The sequence below is a fragment of the Camelus bactrianus genome, chromosome 19 (genome assembly GCF_048773025.1).
Source record: "Camelus bactrianus isolate YW-2024 breed Bactrian camel chromosome 19, ASM4877302v1, whole genome shotgun sequence".
Classification (NCBI taxonomy): domain Eukaryota; kingdom Metazoa; phylum Chordata; class Mammalia; order Artiodactyla; family Camelidae; genus Camelus; species Camelus bactrianus.
In genome coordinates, this window is record NC_133557.1 from 22312125 (window position 1) to 22335636 (window position 23512).

Below are 23512 nucleotides of genomic sequence, written 5' to 3' on the forward strand. Positions count from 1 at the left end.
ATTCCTGCCTCATCTCACACCTTCCCAGCCTCTTTCCAAAGGAAGCAACGTAGCTACAGAGCTCCACAACCCACAGCGGATTTGCAGTCTGAAAGACCCAGTTCCTGGCTGTGTGACACTGCACAATTCACTTGACCTCTCTGAGTCTCAGTTTCTTCATTTGCAAAATGGGCAATAGGAACTAAAACATTACACAATTGTAAGTCGCCGTCATTATTTTCACTCTGCAAATGAGGAGACAGAGAGCCAGAGAGAAGGAACTAGATCCAAAGTCTCCTATTCATCCCCCAGCTGTTTCAGTTACATCAGCTGTCACAGGTAGGCGCCTGCCCAAAACCTCTGCAGGGACAGTTTTTGCAGCTAAATATCTCATGTGATGAAATATTTATCTAAAGTTCAGCAGTATCTCTGAGTTTACCTGAGCTTCTTTTTTTTGTTGAATTGAAGTATGATTAAAATTAAACTTTCATGCACAGACCACCTCTGGAAGGACACACAGGTCAACAATGACAGTGGGAGCCCGGAGGCCGGGTAACAGGGGTGGGAGGGAGGTCAGTCACCAGCCACCCTCTCACGCCTTTTGAGTTACGAACCACGAGGATGTATGTCCTACTCACAAAACAAAATTTGTAATTTGTAAAAGCTGAAATCAGTGAAACTAAAGTAAAAGCAAACTCCAGTCTTTAAGTAAACATTGCAAGTACCATAAAATCTAATTTATAAAATCTCACTTATGTCTGTCTGACCATCCAACCATCCGCCCACATTTCTCCACATCTGAGCAGAAATACACGTTCACCAATGATCCCCAAATGTGGTCACTGCTGGGGGAAAGGCTGAGATTCTGGCTTATTCTCATGTACCTCGTTAGAACTTTTCTGTGTCATTAGAATTTTGGGTTTAAGCATGTGTCATTTATGGAAACCATCAGGTCACCCTGTTTTAGCGACGTTGGAGCCCTCATCACAACCTGTAACCGCATCGTGTATGTCTTTGTTTGGTCTGTGTCCATGACATTCACGGAGCACGTCAGCTCCACGAGGGCCGGGATCTCTGTCTTTGCATTCACTGCTGTGATCCCAGCACATGACAGATGCTCAGCAAACGTGCTGAATAAATGAATGAAAGGAAAACCACCCCCATCCCATGCAAAGTAACAGCAAATAATACCATGTGGAGTAAAGCATAACAAAGTAAAAATAAACAAAACGAAATCTCGCTGGGGGCCCCTCTCCCCTAGCACGAGCCTCTGCACTCACCAGACCCCATCTCGTCGCTGCCCAGATAGGAGCTGTTACTTCTCACGCTGGTGTAGGACAGGACGGAGTCCCGGTTACTGTTACACTCGCTGCAAAGCGGCAGAGAGGAAGGGAATCAGTGACCATCCCACTCACAGCCTCTGGTCCCAGCACTGGAACCCACTTTTCTGAAGTGTAGACAAAACTCTCGGATAAACAACTGGCCCAGAGAGAGCAGTGTGGGCCGATCATCAGCCTCAGAGACAGGGAAGGTTGTCCTGGAGGGCTTTCTCGGGCTGACACTGGGGAAATGTTTCCAGATCCCAAAACAGAAACACAGAAACAGTAGGTGGACAGTGAATCATCTTCATTCAGGGGTAACTCCTGTCACTCCCCTCGTGGGACAGCCCTGTCCCTGCACACACCTGCACACGCCACACTCAAACCCGCAGCTCTGTGTTCTGTCACCCCAGCCTGGCAGGATACCTCCTAAGAACAAGGACTATGTTTGCTTAGCTTGTGTCCCAGGAACTCAGACGGTATCAGGAATCAACACCCACAATCCTGAAATTCTTCACCTTTCTGACAATCAAGAAGAAACATCAGAGGACCCAAAAAAGTAAGAATGGAAACCCATCAAGGTGGAGAAATCTGGGTCATCGGACACAAGGCTCCAAGGACACACAGCACCCCGGCAGCCAGACCGTCTCATCACACAGACGCCAAGAGACACCGACCAGGCAGGGCCCTCGAAGACTGAAAGAATCAAAATACTGGAGGACAGGACCAAAGGCATTTCTTGCCAGATTCTATCAGCTCTGTGTTTTGCCCACAAACAACCAAAGTGCCCTTCCAAGGCCCTCCCGTACCCACCGCGGCCAGCTGTTGTACCACCTTCCACGGGAGGGCACAGTGCTTGTTTATTTGTGTTTAAGGAGTTCCACTCACCCACTATATGGTTTATTACAGGAAATTGAGTTTTCAGTCTATTTAACCCACTAATTAGGACTTCACTGATCTTGTTATAATTAAGTTAACCAGGAGAAAACAATTCAGATACTCTGAGTTAGGAGGAAAAAAAAATCTCAGCCTCCTTGAGTCACGTGAAAATAAATGGTGTTTGTTGCAGGAACCAGAGCTCTTAGGTTGGTTTTAAAACACACTGCACATTCTGACTTTTTCTATGACCACAATCCATCAGTGTGTGCAGAATGGAACCAAAGCAGAACGGATGGGTGGTGTCCACTAGGGGACAGGCCCTGAGATGTTAGCTTGGGATTGGGGACCCGAAGAGGGCATTGGGGATGTGCTATGGGGCTCAGATCCCCCCCCCCAGAACCAAAAGGCTTAGTAACAGCACCCCATTCCACCGCCTCCTGGGAAATGTCCCTTGAGTCTGGACATCTGAGTCGGGGCCTCAGCTGTGGCCCTGACCATCCACACCGAGCCCCACCTGTAGGAGTCGCGGTAGCTCATGGTGTCATGACCCGAGTCCTCCTGATCCTCCTCAGACACCTTGAAGCACACTTTCTTGATGCCCCCGTGGTCCGTCCTGTCCATCTCACTCTCTTCACTGACCAGCGGGGGCGACGAGGCCTCCTCGGCCAAGGAGGGATCACAGGACCCACCCGAGGTGGGCTCCGTGATGGTGGACAGCAGCCTGTGGGGGGAAAGACTTTGAACTTAAAGGCACAAGCCTGTGGCTTCACTCGCCCCCATGGAGACTCCGGGCAAGGCCCTGACCTCAGGCCTCACCTCTGACCCTAAGCAGAGGGAGCCACCAAATGCTCTGTGAACCTCCCCTGAAAATCCTGCCAGCAACTCTGCAGATGCGCATACACTGGCCTTCCTGCAGGGGGTGAGATACACAAGGGTCTCATTTCATTGCCAAGCTACACAAGGCCTGGGAGTAGGAAGGCGACTGGGAAATGTGGTCTCTGAGGGCTGCACATGGTCCCGGTTACCCACGACTCAGCTCTGCCGCTGCGCTGTGACAGCACCACAGACGGTGCATAAAAGGCTGGGCATGGGTGTGTCCCAATAAAACTTTACTTAAAAAAAAATGCAGTGTGCTGGATTTGGCCCACAGGGCACAGTGTGTCAATCCCAGGCATACAGCATAACCATTAGAAGCATGGGTTTTGAACACAGACAGACCCCAGATTCAAATCCCAATGCTACCATTTCCTAGTTTAGAGACCTAAAGCTAAGTATTAAATGACTCTGAGACTCAATTTCCTCGTCCATACAGTGGAGTAACATCACTATGTCCTAAGATAAAGGGAGTTAAAATATGTAAAGTGCCCAGAAGTGTCTGGTGCCTTGTAAGTGATCAGTAAACCCCAGTTGATACAATCCGACTACATCTCAGTGAGGTCACTGTTATGAATAACCCCACTTTAGCAGATGAGTACATCAAGGTTCAGAAAGGCTAAGTGACTTGGCCAAGGTCACACAGCTAATAAGCGGCAGGGCCAGCGTCCTGGCTCTGGACCTCACATTATTTTTTCTTTTATCATGGGCAATTTCTATCACATAGAGAAGAAGAGGGGACAGGAGGGTGAACCTCAGGTACCCAGCTGCCAGCTTCAACAACGGCAACTCAGAACCCACATTTCTTCCCTCAGTCTTCTCTGTAGCTTTTTCTTTTTCTAGAGTATTTAAAACAAACCTGAGGTATCATATAATTCCCCTGATACACAGTTCCATACATGTCTCTAACACATAAAGACTTCTTTTTTAAAGCAATGGTTCTCAGAGTGCCACCCTCCCCCGGCCAAGAAACATTTAGCAATTTAGCAACTTTCCTGAGAGGCAAACAGTTAGCAATGTTCAGAGACATTTTTAGCTGTCACAACTGAAGCAGGGCTGGGGGGCGTGGGGAGAAACTGCTGACATCCAAGGAGCAGAGACTGGAGTGCCAGTAAATATCCCACAGCAAAGAATTATCCAGCCCAAAATGTTGATAGTGTCGAGGCTGAGAAACACTGTTGTAAACATAACCAGTCTGCCATTATCAAACCTCACAAAATTCATCACCCCATAAGACCGTCTAGTCCCCAGTCTGTGTTCAAATGCCCCTGATGGTCCCAAAAGTGCCTTCACACAGATGGTATGTTAGAAACAGAACCCAAACCAGGTCCACTCGCTGTATTTAGTTGATACGTCTCTCAAGCCCCTTTTCTAACAGTTCCTCCTCCTCCCTGAACCTGCTTCTCCTTTGTCATTTATTTGTTAAAGAAATTGGGTCATCTGTCATCTAGAATTGTCCACCCTCTGGATTTGGTCAATGGCATCCCTGAAGTGCCATTTCACCTTCCCCATACCCCACATCCTCTAGCCGAATAGTGAAACCTAGAGCTTTGATCAAAGAATGGTGCAACTTCTGTTGGCAAAAACGCTTTGTAGGGGGTGTTATATGTGTGTCCTGACACATCGCACCAAAAGGGACATCATTTCCAGCCATCTCTCTTTCTGCAATGTTTAAAAGATAAAGTTCCCCCCAAACCTTTCACCAAATAGTTCTAGTCTCTACTGAGGATGCTGCCTACATCCATCCTTACATTAGAGCAGCGATTCTCCATTGTGAGTGATTTTGCCCCCAGAGAGGGCATTTGACGCCTGGAGATATTTTTCATTGTCACAGCTTAGGGAGGGGGTGCTACTGGCATCTAGTGGGCAGAGACCAGGGAAACCACTAATAGCCTAGCATGTACAGGACACAATCCAAACAATGATCCTTCCCAAAATGTCAATGTTGCCAAGGCTAAGAAATCCTGACTCTGAGATTCCTTGCCTTTCCCTCCTGGCCCAGGGCTCACCTGTTGATCTGGGTGACATATTGCTTCATCTCCTTCAGGGCCACATCCAGTTTGGTAAAGAGCTGCAGGTAGGCATCCTGGATCTCACGGTCCTCCTGCTTGAGTAGGAAGCTCAGGCCCCGGTCCTCCTGGCCAAGGGTTCCATTGGCTGGCCCAAAGCTGCTGTCATTGGGACCCTGGCTTTGGGGGTCCCCATCCACAGCAGGCAGGCACTTCCAGGACGGGGCAGCCATGGTGGTGATACAGTGCTGGGTGTAGGACATGGGGTTCAGGTGACCTACAGTGGAGGGAGGGAGAGCTCACTTGGAAACAACCCCCAGATACTCACAAGCCCCTTAGACAGAGGTATACAAACCCTTTTTAAGGATCCCAATAAATGAAAAAAGTTTCCCTTTTAAATATTCTTTTACTACATTAAATTACTTCAATAAAAAAGTTTCCATCTGGTGCTAATATGCTTGTAACTACTGTGATCTTTTTCCTGCCTATAATGTAGATATGATGGCTGGTACTCCAGCAGCCATTCTATACCATGAGGGATCTTTCAAGATAAAAGCAACATTTAGAGATGGTGGCATAGAAAGGAGGAGGCTGCCTCCCTGATGACTGTGGAGCCACCATTCCAGTCCCAGACTGCTGGCCTTCATACATGTATCTGTAGTGTGAGATCAGAACACAATTTCTGACAGACACAGTTACCTTGCTCTGGGTCAAGGCCGATGAGGGAAGGTTTGCGACCAAAGCGGATGCTGAAGGACCTGCCAACCGAGGGCGTGGTCTTGGGGTAGGACACTTCCATGAGGTTGACGTGGCAATTTGTGGGGCAAAAGTCCAGGCCACACAGTGGATGGGGTTCCAAGGGAGCTTGTTTGAAAGGTGGGCTGACCCTGCTCTTCAGCTGAGCTGCAAACTAAGAAAGGTGGAGGACACGGGGTCATGATTCAGGGGTCTGGGAATTCTGGCCCACCCCCAGTACCCACTTTATCCTGGCCTAGGCAAGACATTCCAAAATTGGACAAAACGCCAATAGTTTCAAATTGAAAAGTGAATTCCCCTGCACAGCCTTTCCCTGGATCCAGGTTTCAGGGAAGACCTGGAGAGATCTGAGGCCTCTGAGTACCTGTCCACATTCATTTCCCCATTTTAGCTGCATCTGGGCTGTCCTTGAGCAACCATCTCTCCCTGACCACAGTGCATGAGGTTCAGGTAAGACTGCCTCCCTATCCCTGCAGAGATCGGTACTGGGCTGGGCAAGGGACCCAAGCCAAGCCAACAAGAGCTCTCATCAAGCTCCTTTTCTACTGGGGTTGCTAAGACTAGAGCTCCCGGGGGTCATCCTATCACTACATGAAAGAGCCTGCCTGAGAGCAAAGCCAGCACAGAAGAACAAAGTCAAGAGAAGGAAGGAGACCCTGTTCTTGCGCTAGTGTGATATCTGTTGGGGTGCCTGGATACAGCCATGCCTGAAGTTTACCTCTGGACTTTTCAGTAATACAAACCAGTAAATTCTCCTGTTTGTTTAAGCTCAGTTGGGTTGGGTGTTGACATTTACAACCACAGTACCCCCCGCGGAGACCCTGCAGGGTGCGGGCACCTCCTGGTAGCAGGCGATCCTCTGGCCAATGCTCTCCAGCTTGGTGTCACAGGTGTTGCGGAATTCATAGTGGAACATGGTCTTCACGACACTGCTCAGGGCCATGAGCCGTCCACAGTTCTGCATGAAGACACTGTCGTCGGCAGCAAAGGCCTCAAGGATCTATGGAAACATTAACAGGTACTGAGCACTCACTGTGCCCCAGAGCGGGTGTTCAGGGGTTTATGTGTGGTGACTACTGTGTGCCTCGTAGTACCCCTGTGAGGTCAGGTCTCTTACTGGCCCATTTAGCAAGTGCGCAAACTAAGCCTAAGAGATAACAAGTCACTCTCCTAAGTCCCATAGCTACCAAGTGGTGGGGCAGGGACTAGAACTCAGGGCTCCAGGCTAACTCTGAGGACGTGGGGATCAGGCTGCTCCACCCCCTCAGGGCAGGGCACTGCCCAGCAAGACCTTGGCGGCAAGGCCGAAGCAGCCGCGTGGCTCCACGATCTTCTCCAGCACGTGGCACTGGATGCCTGCCGTGCTCACGTACTCATACACCACGCCGTGCTCCAGGTGCACGTTGTCCACGGTCAGGCTGACCACAGGGCTGTCCTCGTGCAGGCTCAGCTGGGGACCCAGGGACAGCAGCGGGAAGACTGGAAGCCAAAGGGACAGGCAGCCCTGAGGAGGGGCACCACCCCACACCAAGCCAGCCCCCTGACCCAGCACCATGGACAGCTCATGTTGAATAGATGGGGAGACTGAAGCCTGTGCTGCAGTTCTGTTTATTTTGCCAGCTCATTATCGCCCATTCCTTGTTTTAGAAGATTTTCCTTCCAGGAATCAACCCTTGAGCCCCATTCCCGGTCTATGTGGCTCAGAAAAGGGGACCCCTACAACCCACACCCTCCCCTGAGACAAAGGTCTTGGCCAAGGAGCATACTAGATTCCCCTTATTCAGTGATTGATTCAGGAACGAGCATGTGACCCAAGCTGGGCCAATGAGAGTCAAGTCTGGGACTTTTTGTTAGATCTACAAAGAGGAGACATTCTCTTTCTCAACTGGATTCCAAATTATCAAAGCCACCAGGTGGAGAAAACAGCATGTAAGGAGGAAATCAACACAGAGGGTGCAAAGCTGAGAACTGGAGAAAAACAAAGAGCCTCCTCACTATATGAGGTGCTGGATCAAGCCAGACCTGAAGGTTGTTGGCCCTACTCATACTTTTTGGTTTGCTGAGCCAATGTTTTTATGTAGGTGAGATTAAGTCCTGATTAACATGAACCCAGAGAGACTGTGGCTCCTCAGAAGCCACATAGCTAGGTAGTGGCATATCTAGGAAGAAAGCAGGCAATTTATTGGAGTGAATTGCTTTCCTTTTCATCTGCTTAAAAGAGTATCTCCCAACACACACCATCACCTTCTCCCCTCACCCTCATGCTATGTCATCACTTGTCAATTTTTTTGTTCTTTTGTTCATTATCTGGCTCCCCTCACATCAGTGACCTAAGGGGAGGGACCCTGTCCTCCTTGATCACTCGTGTCTCCCATGTTCCTAGAACAGGACCTGGCACATAGTAGATGCTTCTAATTGTAGAACAGAAAGACAGAAGCTGCCGGCTCCCCTCAGCGTGGTCTACCATCATCATCAGGGGTCACCCACGTGCTGGGGGAGGAGGCCCAGAGCCTTTCCTGCCAGAGGGGCATAAACTGAGCTCGAAGTTTCCAGCTGACCTCTCCCCCGTCCCCATCAACCTGTCCCCTGTAGAATCCCTCTGCCAGGCTGTGTATGTTTCAGCAGTGGGGGACGGTTCCCCAGCCACCCCTGTACACCCCAGTTCTTTGCTAACCCTGAAGTTACCAGCAAGGAGCCCAGAGCTAGTGGACACAGAGGCATCCAAAGCCCCTGGTCTTTCTACAGCCTCTGTCCCCACCCCAGCCCAGCAGAAGTATGGCACAGAGTCCAGACAAGTGACTGCAGAGAAGAGGCTATTATTCAGACTACAACTATTCACTGAGTGCCTACTATATGCCTGGCACAGTTCTAGGATCGGAGGATACAGCAAGAAATAAACAAAACCCCTGCCCTCAGGAAGCTTATTCTCTAGAAAGGGAAATGAAGAAAAGCAATAAACAAATAACTGTATGACATATGCCAATTAATAATGCGGTGAAGAAAAATAAAAGAGGATAAGGAGACACCGAGGGATAAAAGGGGCTTACTTAATCACAGCACTCCAGGTGGTCTCTCTAGGTAACATTTGAGCAGAGAGCTTAGTGAGGTGAGGAGCACAAGGTGAGAAGTACTTGGGGGAGAGCATTCCAGGCAGAGGGAGCTGCAAGTGCAAAGTCCCTGGGCAGGGGTCCATTTGGTATTTAAGAACAAGAGGCTAGAGTGGATGGAACAGAGAGGGCAAGTGGGAGTGATGAGAGGAGAGGCTGGGGAGCCTGGTCAGGCCTGGAAGGCCATGATGAGGATTTGGTCTTTGCCCTGCATAGGGTGGAAGCCATTGGGAGGTTCTGTTCTATTTTTTGAGAATAGCCGGCAGAGGGAGAGGTAAGGCAGGACAAGGAGATCGGCAAGCATACTACTACAATAGTCCTGGTGAGAAATGGTGGTGGCTTGGGCCAGGCACAGTGGAGGTGATGGGAAGTGGTCAGATTCTGGCCGCACGGGGAAGGCACAGGCAATGAGGTATGCTGCTGGAACCAAGGTGGTGGGACAGAGGAGAAAAAGAACAGTCAAGGAGGACTCTGAGTTTGGGGTCTGAGAATCTGGAAGGATGGAGACTGGACACCGAGGGGAGGAACAGGTTTCAGAGGAAGGTAAGGCATTCAATTCTGGCCACACTAAGTTTGTGATGCCTGTTAGACATCCAGAGGGTGTCAGGGAGAAAGACAGGGCTGGGGTCCAGGGCTGAGGCTGGGCTAGAGAGAAAAATGTGGGAGCTCGTGGTGGGCAGAATAACGGTCCCTGAATGATGCCCCCATCCTATCCCCAGACCCTGGGAGTACATGATGTTACCTGGCTAGGAGGAATTATGGCTGCAGCTGGAAATAAGGTTGCTACTCAGCTGACTATAATAAGGAGTAGCCGGGATTATCCAGGTGAACCCAATGTAATCACAAAGGTTCTTCTGTCCCTTTACCTGAGTTGGGCTGGTCTTCCTCTCCGGCCCCCTCACCATTGGGGTCCTCACCATGGGCCTCCCGGGCCTCCTGCGCATCCTCGTGGGTGTGGTAGACCCACTGGTACAGGCCCTGTGAGGGGAGCAGAGTAAGGGGGGCGGCCACCATGCCAGGAGCCCAGGCAGGAAGGGACAGGGCGAGGTACATACTGTTCCCTGATTCCAAAACTCAGGCTTTTAGCCTGTCAGTGCCACCACCTGTGGACAGCCCTCCCAGGCTTCTCTCTGGAACCTTCCTGAGGGTCCTCTAGTCACAGTCAGTGCTCACCCTCTACAATCTACACTCCACACAGAAGCCAGGGAAGTGGGGAGCCTTTGAAAATGTAAATCAGATCCACGGGAGCAGAAACCTTGTCTCCCCTGGGGCCCCAGGGCCTAGAAGTGTGCCAAGCACACAGCAGGTGCTCAGTAAACACTTATTGCATGAACCAATGAATGGGACCACCTCCCACAGAACCCCAGCCCCCAAGTATAACATCAATTTTTTTACCATCAATATGACTATTTGCCCAACGTGCCTCCATAGTAAGAAAAGAGGGTCTTATTGCACCCATTTCACAGCTGTGAAAACTGAGGCCAAGAGGTTTAGGGAGGCAGGGGGGTCATAGAACCCAAGCCCAGCTCAGCCCTGCCAGGTAGGCAGCCCCACCCAACCCAAAACATTGTGGTATGTTCCGAATTTTCCCCAGAGAAGGGAAGGTGGCTCCCAGTACCGCTCCCCAACAAGCAGGGCTTTCCTGATCCCCTTGGCTGCTGGGTAGCTCACCAAGGCCTCTTCCCGGTGGTTCCGGAATGCCTGGAAGTGTTCCAGGACCTCTGGCGCTCCATCACTCATCACGTTGTTGCCATTGACCTTCAGGATGCACTGGCCAGGACAGAGCCCTGCAGCCGCAGCCCCGGAGCCTAAAGGGGATGGGAGCGCTTGAGGCAAAGAGAGCCTGGGGCAGTGCGAGGCAAGGGCCAGTAACCAGATGAACACTGTCCCTCAACCTCCCCGCCACCCCAACTCCCCAGACACCACCCTGGAGCCACTCTCCAACCTACTCCAGTGGGCAGGACAGGGACTCGTGCTCCCATTTTGCAGAAGAATCCGAGGCTCAGAGAAGTAGCAGCTCGCCCAAGGTCACACAGCCAGGAAGGCAGGACTTGAACCCAGGAACACCTCACTCTAGAGCTTCGTCTCCTTTAAAGTCCCACAACCACCTGTATTCCTGGGGTCAGGATCATTCCCATTTTGCAAACAGGGGAACAGAGGCTCGGAGAGGCAAAGTGACTCTCTCAAGCTCACGTGCCTAGGAGAAGCCAGGTTTCAAACTCAGGTGTCCCAGACTCCAAGTGCATGTTTCTTCAGCTATCCCATGACTCCCAGACTGTAGGTCTTGGACCTCAGGGTTTATGTGGTTAATATGAAGGGTCTAGAAGTGCAAATGAATGTCAAGCTTTGTACACAGGAGAGTGACAGGTGGGCATGGAGTGATGGGGACGAGTACAGGCCTGGGCCCCAGAGGCCTGGGTTCAAACCCTGGCTCTGCTATTGACCAACTGTGTGACCTTCGGCAGTTCCTTAACCTCTCTGTGCCTTGGTAGCCTCATCTGGAAAATAAAGACACTAACGGTATCTACTTATAGGGTTCCTGAGACAGTGAATAAGTTAAAACACGGAAAGCACTTAGCCATGTGCCCACCTCTTATTAAGGACTCAAGAAATATCAGCTGTTTTGGTATTTTTGCCGAGTTCACCCATAAGCATCTCTCCTTCTCTACAGATGCTCTAAGGCAGGGCTTCTCACCTCAACACTACTGACATTGTGGGCTGGTAATTCTCTGCTCTGAAGCACAGTGGGCACAGTGGGCTGTTTAGTAGCATCCTGGTTTCTACCCATGAGAGGCCAGAAGCACCCCCACCCCAAGTTGTAACAACCAAATATGTCTCCAGACATTGCTGGATGTCCTCTGGAGGGTGACACTGCTCCCAGTTGAGAACCACTGCTTAAGGGACAAATACAATAAAACCCCACTGTATTAACAGATTCTCAGTAGCTTTCTGTCATCACATGCATTTTCAATCAATTTAAAAATATAACTATGACCAGAAGAGTGGACAATGTATCTTTAAACTTTAAAAGTTGGGCCCTCGGGTGGAGAGAGGATTGGGAACCCAGTATCTCAGGTCTGTTTGGTTTCCTCTCCGGGACAGAGTAACCCCTCAAACAGCACGCCAGGAGAAGGCAATACAAAAAGTAGAGGTCTCAAATGGTTGACCTATGGGCTGGAGCTGGCCAAAGAAATTTGGCCAAAATTCCTACTTCCGGTTTCTTAAAAAAAAAAAAAATCTGATCAGAGGAGGCCCACATTCCTGCCTAGCAATAATGAGCTTGAGAAGAGAACAACTCCCCCTTTTCAAGTGCACATGGACTGTTTCACTTTGTCATAGTCCTCACCACTCCCTAGTGTCTTCCATTCAGTTACCCACCTGTAACGGTCTGACCCCACAGGCATCTGTATTTGCAAGCCTCGGCTTCAAGCAAAGAAGGTAAATGCTAACGGTACACTAAGACGCTGAGGCCTGGTGGAAATGGTTTGGGTGCCTCTCAGCTCCTACCACACACACAGACCCGTCTCCCAAAGCTCCCCTCTGTCTCTCAGGCTCTGGCTCACCTCTCCCCACAGCATAGACGTATGGCGGGGCAGCTCCATGGATCTGGAAGCACAGAGCCTCTGGATGGTCGGGGACTTTGATGACTCTGCACCAAGCAAAAGCAGTCATAAGGTGAAGCGGTATCACTCCCCATACCCCAGGGGGCCATCCTGGGGGGCCCTGATTCCCAGGCTTCTGGGAAATCCAGCCCAAAACAGCAGCTGCACCAAGCTTTCCAAATAGAGAAACCGATTTAACCAGAGCCCACGGCATCAGGATCTTTGATGAACAGAACCACTTGGCCTGTTCTTGGAAATTCAGGCCCCGCACAGAAATTCCCGATCACCCTCCTACACCTTCTCCATCATCCTCTTGGTGAGAGGAGGCCTCATGGTGGCCAGGCCAGCACTTCAGCCAGTGAACATTTTATCCCATAATCACAGGCTAGAGTGGGGTGGGGGGTGACAAGTGACCCAGCACATCTTGGTGCTGACTCTAGAGAAATGTCCATGTGTCCCCTACAGAACATGGTTTGGAAGGCCAGGTCTTGGCCATTCTGTGGGTGAGACACCAGAGCAGGGCGGGCGACACCTGCCCAGGGGTGGACAGTGGGTGTCGTTAATCCAGGGGCTTCAATGCAGCCATCTGCTGCCCTACTGAGGGCAGGTCCCCCGACAGTGGGCCTCAGAATCATCCCCACCTGCCAGATAAAGCCATCTTGGGGGCCTGTTCTCAAACCACAGATATTTCTGAAACTTGAAACAGGTACATTCCACCCGGGTGATTTCTGCCACTGCAGAACATACCAACCAATCAGTCACTTTCCCTAAACTGGCTTGCCTTTCTACTGAAATAATCCTATTTAAAACATTTCGTCACTCCCATCAATAGAAAACCGAGAGCACCTGCCTTAAATAGAAGGGAGAAGTGAAAACCAAATGCACACATTTTAAAATAGAAAATGCTTCTCCCTGTGCCTGTATCTGGTACCCAACCACTTCTCACCACCCCCACTGCTGCCACCCTGGGCCGGGCCACCAGCCTCCTCACCGCTCCCCCTCTTCCACATCTGCCCCTGACAATCTAGTCTCCCCCTGCAGCCAGAACCTCCATCAGATCACACCTCGCCTCTGCTGAGAGCCTCCCAGGAGCTTCAGGGTCCTCACCGTGTGCACGGGTCACTGTCAGGCAGACATCACTGGCTGCCCCTCTCTTTCACTCACTCTGTTCCAGCCCCATCAGCTTGCTCACTGTTCCTCAAACACACCAGCCACAGTCCCACCCCAGGGCCTTTGACTCCCCATTTCCTCTGTCTGGAGCCCTCTTCTCCCAGAAGTCCCCTTGGCTCCCTTCCTTACCTCCTCCAGGTCTTCACCTCAGCTCTCAGTGGTGTCTTCCTGACCACTGTCCTTCCACGTGGCCCACCTCCTTCCCCAGCCTTGCACACTGGTCCACACTTACTGCTCCAGGATGCCTCTTACTTCTCTATTTTGTTTCCTGTCTGTCTCCTGCTCTGCCCTCCATCTAGACTGAGATCTGTGAAGAGTAGAAATGAATCCATCCAGATGCGGCTGGATCCCCAGAGCCTGAAGCCCCAGTGCACACAGAGGACACTCAGTAAATGTCTGCTGACTGAATGAAGGCATGTGCCAAGAGCCTGCAGAAGAAGTCCCGTCCACAGGGAGCCAGGACGGCTCAGGCAACTTCTCAACCTGAGAGGAATGTCGCCGGACACCCTTGCCCCTGGGGACACTCACTCTTTGGCCTTGGTGGCTATCAGGAGGCGCAGCGGGCGGCGGGAGCAGAAGGACTGGTTGAGGATGGACTCCACCTCCGCAAAGGGCCGCAGGCACACCAGGGCCTCGTTGATGGAGTAGATCTTCCTCCCCACCTGCAGGCCAGCCATCTTGGCAGGGAGACATGCACACGGGTTACTGGCCCCTTCTGCTGCTCTCGAAGGAGCCTTGAATGCATTTAGGCAGCACAGAGCAGGCCCCAGGGACCAAGTGTGATCATAGTGAGCCCACCAGGGCAGCCCCATTCTCCTCTGTGGCTAACAGTTAACGGGCTGGGGAAACCTGTTCTGGCCAACAAGCTATGAAGGGAGGCCTGTAGGAGGCGCTAACAAGAAAGACGCTTTTCCCGAAGGAGAAGCTGCCATAATCGGCCCCTGCTTCCTGCCCTGCTGTGTGAGGACACGAGGCATCGGACTGGGTCAGCCACCTTGTGACCTCGAGAGCTTGTCCAGGACAGTCCAAGAGATGTTGACCCCGAACCAAGACCCAGAACCACCTCCCTCTAACCACTGAAGTCACTAGAAAAATGAAGCCCTGCGGCTCCAGCTATCGAGAGGCCAGCACATGGCTACGTGCAGCCAAGCACATTCCTAATCACTACCCGGAAGCAACCAGAGCACCTGGACAAGGTGGCAGGTGCCTCTCCCCCACCCACCTCCACACCCTCTGGGAACAGCTGAAAGGTGGAATCCCTGGCCTTTCTCCTCCAGGCCTTGTACCCATGTCAGAGCAACAAACTTGCCATATTCAAGCCACTGATCACTATTAGTTTTGTCTGTTATCAGAGCTGATTCAGACCCTCGGGTAGTTTCCCTGCACCTCCCCGACAGGGCCAGCAGAGGGAGCCAGTGGCACGTGCTGGGAGGGCACGCTGGAGCCAGGGGCGCTCTTCCAGCTCCCTAGAGACTGCAGACCAGATGGCCCTGGACTCAGTTTCCCCACAAGGGTGATGAGCAAGGAGGAACAACTGACATTCCCCTATTTTCTGAGCTGGCCTGCCTCGAGGAATGAGGAGAGATGCCCCACTTTCCCACCCACACAAAGCCCACCCTCTGAGCGGCCTCACCTCAGCCAGCGAGCCTCTCTGGACCGACTTGACCACCACAGCCTTGTTCTTCTCCTCGATGTCAAAGCCATAGTCTTCCTCCTGGGGCAGGATCTGAGGGCCCGAGGCAGGAGTGACAGGTGAGGCAGGGAGGGAGGCCTGGAGCCAGCCCCACCCTGGCCCCCACGGGACCGTGACCCTACTGGATCCTCATGCCCCAGAGGTATACAGGGTAGGGATGGGGGCTGAGGTGCAGTGGGATGAAGTAAAGCACAGACAGCACCCAAGATACAGTAGGTGCTCAATATGTATCTGTCAAGTGAAGACACCACCGGGCTTGGACCTCGGCCTGGGGCTGACCATTTATTAGCTGACTTTTCATTGCCTGTCACCCCTTCCTCCTCCCAAACTGAGGACAGAGCCTCCTCTTCTATGCACCACCATCTCCCCATCGCTGGCATACTGTAGGCGATCAATAACAATTAACAAATAAAATAAAGCCAAAGGTGTCCAGCCACCAAGAACTTGGGGGCAAGAAGGGAGTTTGGGGAGGAGCCTCCCTCCCCAGTGCAGGACGACAGAAGGCTGGGAGGGGCTGGGGGTGAGTGGTGGGGGGGATACAGAGAAATGCAATTATTTGTTCACGTAAGTATTTTGCTGAGCGGCTGCCTATTAGATGTGCCAGGTACTTGACTGGGCTCTGGAAACAGCACTGAACAAGACAGACGGTTTCTGCCCTTGGGCAGCTGAATGTCTAGTGGGGGAGAGAGACTACAAAGAAAGAAAGAAATACAGAATGTGATGCAGGGAGTGTCCGCAGTTTGAATTAAAATAAAGCACTTAAAGGGACAGAATGTGGCATGGCAGTGGGGCCAGAGGAGATGATATCTGAGCTGAGACCTGAATGAAGTGCGAACAGAAGTTTACAAAGAGAAAAGTGCTCCAGGCAGAGGGCATAGCATGTGCAAAGGCCCTGAGTCAGGTTCCAAGGTACTGGAGGATAAGAAGGAAGATCAGAATGGCTGGGATGGGTGGGGCAAGGCAGGGGCGAGCACACAGATGAAGCCAGAGAGGCAGGTAGACTCTTGCAGACCATGGTGAGAGGCTGGGTTTTACCCCAAGTGTCATGGGGAGCACTGGTGGGCTTTATAGAGGGAGAAGTGGGAATCAGAAACAGCAGCCCCCACTAGTACCACAGGAGAGAAGTTAACGGAGCCGTCTCCTTATTAGGCAGATTTTGGCCCCAACTTCGGCTGTGGTAAGAGACCTAACCTTCTGAGCCTCTCTCCTGACTGCCTGCTCTGGGCCAGGCCTGAAGATGGAGGTTGCTGCCAACCAGGAGGCAGAGAAACAGGATTTGGTGAGCGAGGCTGGTAAAATATCTGAACAGGCTGGTAAATCTTCTGTTAACTGCAAGGCTGTTTACAGCAACTAAACAAAGACAGGGTGGCAGCCCAGAGGACCCAAGCCTCTGGTATGCAGGAGGAGTCATTTCAGGAGGCCACCCTCTCCGCACAAGGCTAGGCTGGGAGTGGGGTGGACAAGATGAGAGGGAAAGGAAAAGAAAGGGAGGTCACTAAGCCCCATCTCATCTGTGAAGAGGGTAGTCTTGGCCAGGAAAGGGACCTGGCCTCTGGGCAGTGTTGCCAGCCACCTCTCAGAATCCTCCATCCTCTTGGGTGCTCAAAGCTGAGCCCAATTTCTCAAGCCGTAACCCGAAGGCAGCCCGGTTCCCAGGTTTGCAGGCAGGTCTGGGAAGGAAGGTGCCGTAGCTGAGCTCTGCTCCTACCAGCACGCGCTTGGCCAGGATGTTCTCCACCAGCTTGAAGTCATTGCGAAGCTGTTTGTTCTTGCTGCTGGTTCCCTCCATTTCCTCGTCTGCGTGGAAGCGGAAGTACTGGGACTCATCCTTGAACTCGCTCTTCTCCAGCACTGCAGACCCACAGACACACAGGCACGGGGTCAGGCCCACGTGGGGAGCTTTCAGCATCTGCCAACTGGCGGGCACTGGCCGGAACCAGCCCCTGGACAACTTTGGATTGGCCAGTAGAGTGTTTTATTAAACAGAGTCAGGTGTCAGCGCTAACACATCAGGATATGTCACATAAAAGTCTGGCTTTCGGACGTCTCTTGAAAAATCTGAATGTGCCCACCTGCTATAAAGGCATATTACAAAGTCATGGTAACCAAAACCGTGTGGAACTATAGCAGAAATAGATTAAAGAACCAGCGGAGGAGAACAGCAATCACATGAGAGGACACTGTGCTTATGGGAACTTAGTACATGATGGAGGATGAATGATCACGTGGAGGAGATTCCACGGGCGGTACAGGGGAAACTGACTCACTCACAGCAAAAAAACAAAACTGGATCCCTGCCTCACATCATATACAATAAACTCCTGTTGGGTTAAAGACCTAAATATGAACGGGAAAACTAAAGCTCACCAACAAAATGCAGGAGAATATCTCTGTCCTAGAACAGAAGAGGAGTTCATGCAACCAGACTCCACCCCCCGCAACAAAGAGCAACAGGATAAAATTAAGGACTTCCACTCAGTCAGGCCACAGGGAGGCCAAAGATGCAAAGCTAACTGTACTGTCTAAAACCAACAAGGAAGGAAAACCTAGAATAGACAGGAAACTCCAATAAATCAACCACAGAAAGCTGGGAAACTCATAGATAAATGGGCAAAGGATATGAACGGGTGATTAACAGATGGGAAAACCTAAGTGGGTGGCAAGTATGTGAAAAGGAGCCCAACCTCACTAATAACCAGGAACAGACCCTTTAGACGTCCCTGTGGGCCAAGAGGGGCCCACTCCCTCTTTTTATAAATAAAATTTGTTGGAACACAGCCACACCCATTTACTTATGTATTGTCTAGGGGCTGCTTTGGGGCCACAGTGACAGGGTTGAATCATTGCAAGAGACTGTATGGTCCACAAATGTCTTACTATCTGGGCCTTCACAGAAAAAGCCATTGGCCCTCTGTTCTAAGACAAGCCAGAAAAATGAATCAAAACAACCAGTAAGAACCAGTATGTGATACAGTCCCTGTGGATTACAATTTAACTAAGTACCCACCAGCACCACGCACACTGTGGATACAGGATTAGGTCCGTTTACGCCACAGACAAGGAAGGTCTGCTGCACCCATTTCACAGATGGGGAGACTAAAGCCCCGAGAGGCTAAATAAACTGCCCAAGGTCACAGAGCCCAGGCATCTCCTCTTCACCATACTCCCCAGGCTGGCCTGAGAGATGGGGACAGAGGTGACTTATATAAAGAGGGGGTATCAAAGCAGCTGTCTGAAGTCAGTGGGCCTGTGAAAGAAGAACAACCAGTTGCCTTAGCTTCGAGCCGTCCCCGCTGTCCCTGAAGACTGAGGCTGCCCACTGACTTTGGTGACTACACGAAAAGCATCAGAGGCCTTCCTTTCCTTCTCCTTCCTTTCCCGGGACAGCTAGCCTCCTCAGACCACCTCTATTACCTCCTTGGAGAGAACAGACACACAAATTGCTGCTTTCCCCAGAGCTGGGAGCCAGGCCCCGGGAGGCCGGCTGACTCCCCTCCACTGTAAACATCAGGCTAAAACGGTCTGGGAACGGGCGGGGGGAGCACGGTGTTGTGTCTCGACTGAAATGTCTGGGGAAACAGCTGGAATCCCGGAGTCCAGGAGCTCGGCCAGGTGAGGGCTGACCACTCCCAATGTCCACTCGAGGCCCCTGGCCAGCTGTTTAGCCTCCTGGAGCCTCAATCGCCTCACCTGTGGGGATGATGGCACCAACTCCTGGGCTGGCTGCGAGGACTCAGTGGTGCACCAAAGTGAGAGGGCTGGACCACCTCCCTGGAGACACCTCGGGGCCCATCAGCTCGGGTCAGATGCCAAAGGAGGCGCCGCAGGCCCCACCCCTGCCCTGCCCAGCCCGCACCCTAACCTGCATTTTGCAGCAGCCACAACCCTAGCATTTGGCCCTTTCCTATTTTAGCTTATTTCTGAGTTCGTGGCAGGGAACAAGGGGACCAGGGCCACGCCCTGCAGTCTCTCTCCCTGAGTGGCCCTGTGGGCACTGATGTGGCCCGGAGTGACCCCCTGCAGAACGTCCTTGGCCAGCAGCCTTCCCAAAATAGCAGCCAGGGTGGACCCCTAATTACTCTCCCCCACAAATGAGAGGTTCTGATTGGAAGGAGGGACGGAGCTGTGAGAGGGCCCCGCAAGGAGCAGAGCGGCTTTCGGGAATGAAGGCCTCTGATGGACGGGATCGACGAGGCTGCCCTGGCTGGGCCCGACCTGGCCCTCTCAGCTGGTGTGAGTCCCAGCCCTGCAGAGCCACGGGCACACTGAGCTCAGGTGGGGAGGGGACGGCAAGGCCTCCAGTGGAAAGAGGGGGAAACGGAGGCCGGGAGAGAGGCAATCCGTGAGGCAGTCCTGCTGACTACGAGGCAGGGGACACGCTGATGACCATTCATCTCATGGGCACATCTCTCTCTGGCTGAACGGACCGCAGGTCCAGCAGCTAGACCTGGGGCTGAAAACTGGGGCCCACGGGCCTGTTTTTCTAAATAAAGTTGTACTGCCTTGCAGCCCCGCCCATTTGTTCATGTGCCACCCGCAGCTGCTTTTAGGCTACAGGGGTACAGCTGAGCTGTACCTGCAAAGCCTGGAATACCTACTATCTGGCCTGCTGCAGTCTGCTGGCCTCCGAGCTAGAGCACAGAGCAGAAGCTGGGAGGTGGAAGGGCCAGAAGGCCTTTCCGAGTCCCACCCCTCCGCCACCACCATCTGGGTCCCAGCCACACAGTCCCTCCCCTGGACTACGGCCATCATCCCCTCACTGGCCCCCCTACTGCCGCCCTCACCCTCACCGCCAGAGGGGTCCCGTAAAAACCTCAGTCAGGCCAGTGCCTCCTCCGCTCAGAACCCTCCCAGGACTCCCGCCTCACGTGGGTAAAAGCCAGAGTCCTCCTCACATGCTCATAACAGCCTGGAAAAGGTACTTATCTCTCTGCTGTGTGATTCTCTATACACACACACACACACACACACACACATACACGGGGCCGTGGGCTCCGAGGGCAGGACCCACACCTGTCTTGTTCACCCTCTGTCCCCAGAGCCTGCACAGGGCCCGCAGGCAGAAGGCATCCTCTGGAAAACAGAATGGACAGAGGGAGGCGTGGAATCAGTCTCACGGGGACAGAGCAGCTCCAGAGGGTGAGGAAGGAGAGGAGCCTGTCCAGCTGGTCAGGTGGTCTCGCTGGGGAGGTGACAACTGAACAGAAACACGGAATCAGTGATGGGGGGGCAGTTGGCAGTGGGGAGGAGACACCCAGGTAAGGGAAACTGCAAGTGACCAGGCCCTGGGCAGTGTTCTAGACAGGAGAAAGGCTCCTTGGTGGAGTGAAAAGTCCACTTGTCCTACTAAAAATAGAATTACCCCATGATCCAGCAATCCCACTTCTGGGCACATATCCAGAGGGCACTCTAATTCAAAAAGATACATGCACCCCAATGCTCACAGCAGCACTGTATACAATGGCCGAGACATGGAAGCAACCTAAATGTCCATCAACAGATGGCTGGATAAAGAAGATGTGGTGCATATATATACAATGAAATACTACTCAGCCATTAAAAAATTAAATAGTGCCATTAGTAGCAACATGAATGGACCTGGAGACTGTCACTCTAAGTGAAGAAAGCCAGAAAGAGAAAGAAAAATACCGTATGATACCATTCATACATGGAATCTAAAAAAAGACACAAATGAACTTATTTACAAAAGAGAAACAGACTCACAGACATAGAAAACAAACTTATGGTTACCAGGGAGGAAGGGGGGTGGGAAGGGATAAATCTGGAGTTCAAGATTTGCAGATACTAACAACTATATATAAAATAGATTAAAAAAAAAAAACAAGTTTCTATTGTACAGCACAGGGAACTATATTTAATAGCTTGTAGTAACCTATAATGAAAAAGTATATGAAAAGGAATATATGAATGTATGACTGAAACATTATGCTATACACCAGAAATTGACACAACATTGTAAACTGACTAGAGTTCAATTAAAATTAAAAAAAAAGTCCACTTGTCCTGCTGAAAGGGGAGGAGACTTGGGACTCCGCTGGAGGCCACAAGGAAAGACCAAAGAGCTCAATGTTTGACCTATGGCCTGTGATGCCAGCCTGCCTGGGTTCAAATCCCAGCTCCTCCCTGTTGTGTGACCTTGAGAAAGTGTCCTAACTGTCTGGGCTTCTAGTCCTTACTTATAGATGGGGACGATATTAATACCAACATCAAAGGATCGTCACAAAGATTAAACTCATTCATTCATGGAGAGTTCTTAGAGGGAGGCCAGGCACAGAGGATAACTTCTGTTTTAATTTAAAATGCTGTCAGTGGAGCCATTTTCTCCCTTCCTCTCCCCACATTCCCGCCTCAGGACCATCTTGGGACCGTCCACCTCTCTGCCCCTCTTACACGCTTCTCCCTGTGGCAAGAGGAGCAACGTATCTGAGGGGCGAGGCCAGGAAAAGTGGCGCTGCCTGACCTCTGTCCCCACCGATCCCTCTCCACTCCTCCCCATGGAAGCTTGCGGGCCAGGCCTGTGCTGTCCAGCCTCACTGCCCACCCTGGGAGGACATGTCCCATCAGGGAGGAAGAGCTTATTTAGGAAGCCCATGGATTTGGCCTCAAATCCTGCCCATCATTTGCTCTCTCTGGGCCTCAGTTTCCCTTCCCTGTACAATGCACCAGGGACCAGGGTCCTGGCTAGCTCTTCTGTTCCAGGTCAGGCCCCACCCGTCCCGCCCCAGGAGGCTGGGCGGAGGGAAGGGCGAATTACCGTGGTGCATGAAGCCGTTGTTACACAGGCCCACGCCCAGCGCCACCGCCTCCTCCCGCGTCTGGCAGTCGCCCTGGAATGAAACAAGAAGGGGAGGGTGTTAGGTGGACAGGCACCTGAGGGACTGAACCAGGCCAGGGAAAAGCCCAGCACTGCCCCTAGAACGGAGGCTCCAAGAGGGCAGGGATGTGTGTCTGCTTTACTTACTGTGGTATCCCCCAACCATGTCTATGACTGCAATTAATAAACCCCAAACACAAAAAGTATTTAATTGTATGATAATTATTTAAATGTGATAAAGGCACTGCAATAAACACTACAAAGGAGAAATGGAGATTTTATGTGCAGATGCTGTTGGTTGTCCGGCAACATCCCCCCACCCCCAGCTGGCCTTAGAACTGAAACCTTCACTATTACAGACCGCAGTGCACCTATCTAGACAACCACAGATTCCAGCCTCCCTTACAGCTAGAGGTGGCCAGTGAGATCACTGATAGGGAGCTCTGGAAAGGGCTCTTTGTCCCTGACCCTTCCTTTCTCTTCCTCCTGTCTGGAACAAAGATGTGATGGCTGGAGCTCCTGCAGTCATCCTAGACCACAGTGTGACCTGGAGAACAGAAGCATGCTAAGGATGGTAGAGAAAAAAGAGAGAGCATGGTCCTCAAAGATATCACGAGGCTGTCCTAGCAGCTCTGTACTACCAACTTCCGGGCTTCTCTCATACTAAAGAAAAATAAACCCTAAATTCTTAATTTCTTTTTTTTTTTTTAATGGAGGTACTGGGGATTGAACCCAGGATTCTGTGCATGCTAAGCATGCACTCTACCACTGAGCTATACCCTCCCTGCTTAAACCCCTAATTTCTTTCAGCCTCTGTAGCTGGCTCTCTGATACTAGAAATCAAGTTCAATTCCTAACTGACCTAGCTCTAGCAGCAAGACATCTGGGGAAGCCAATCAGGGGATCCTAAAAAGTATCTTCCTCCCTGTAAAAGGGAAAAGCAACAGCACCCCTCCCTGCCTGGAAGAAAGTCATGTGAGGAAGTGATGCAGCGGCTGTGGGGCTATCTCATGACCACAGGGCAGACTCTGCTGAGGATGGAATGGAGGACAGAAGGGCCTTAATGTGCGGACAACGGACGTGTAGCACATTACCCATTCAGGCCACTGCTGACTTGGGTTTTCTGTCCTTGCAACTGAAAATACTCCTAAATGGTACCATTTAAACTAGGGGATCTGGCTCAAATCAGGGCTTCCTGGAGGAAGTGACATCCAACACGAAACTGAAGAATGAACAGGTGTGGCCAATGTGCTAGGTTCCTGCTGGGCCTGTCTTTGGGGCCAACTATCC

General features: G+C 51.6%; 1 protein-coding gene across 1 annotated transcript in view; it reads right to left on the reverse strand.

Annotated features, from left to right (window-relative positions):
* The window catches only part of PREX1 (phosphatidylinositol-3,4,5-trisphosphate dependent Rac exchange factor 1), a 175674-nt gene that overhangs the window by 17048 nt on the left and 135114 nt on the right, over nucleotides 1-23512 (reverse strand). The window contains exons 15-27 of the mRNA XM_074347397.1: nucleotides 22163-22235; nucleotides 17096-17238; nucleotides 15328-15420; nucleotides 14223-14371; nucleotides 12486-12571; nucleotides 10594-10730; nucleotides 9789-9900; nucleotides 7107-7294; nucleotides 6654-6815; nucleotides 5759-5969; nucleotides 5060-5336; nucleotides 2692-2898; nucleotides 1260-1348 (exon numbers count right to left, since the gene is read on the reverse strand). Of these exons, the coding sequence (XP_074203498.1) occupies nucleotides 1260-1348; nucleotides 2692-2898; nucleotides 5060-5336; nucleotides 5759-5969; nucleotides 6654-6815; nucleotides 7107-7294; nucleotides 9789-9900; nucleotides 10594-10730; nucleotides 12486-12571; nucleotides 14223-14371; nucleotides 15328-15420; nucleotides 17096-17238; nucleotides 22163-22235 (1927 nt within the window). The remainder of the gene's footprint in view (nucleotides 1-1259; nucleotides 1349-2691; nucleotides 2899-5059; nucleotides 5337-5758; nucleotides 5970-6653; nucleotides 6816-7106; nucleotides 7295-9788; nucleotides 9901-10593; nucleotides 10731-12485; nucleotides 12572-14222; nucleotides 14372-15327; nucleotides 15421-17095; nucleotides 17239-22162; nucleotides 22236-23512) is intronic.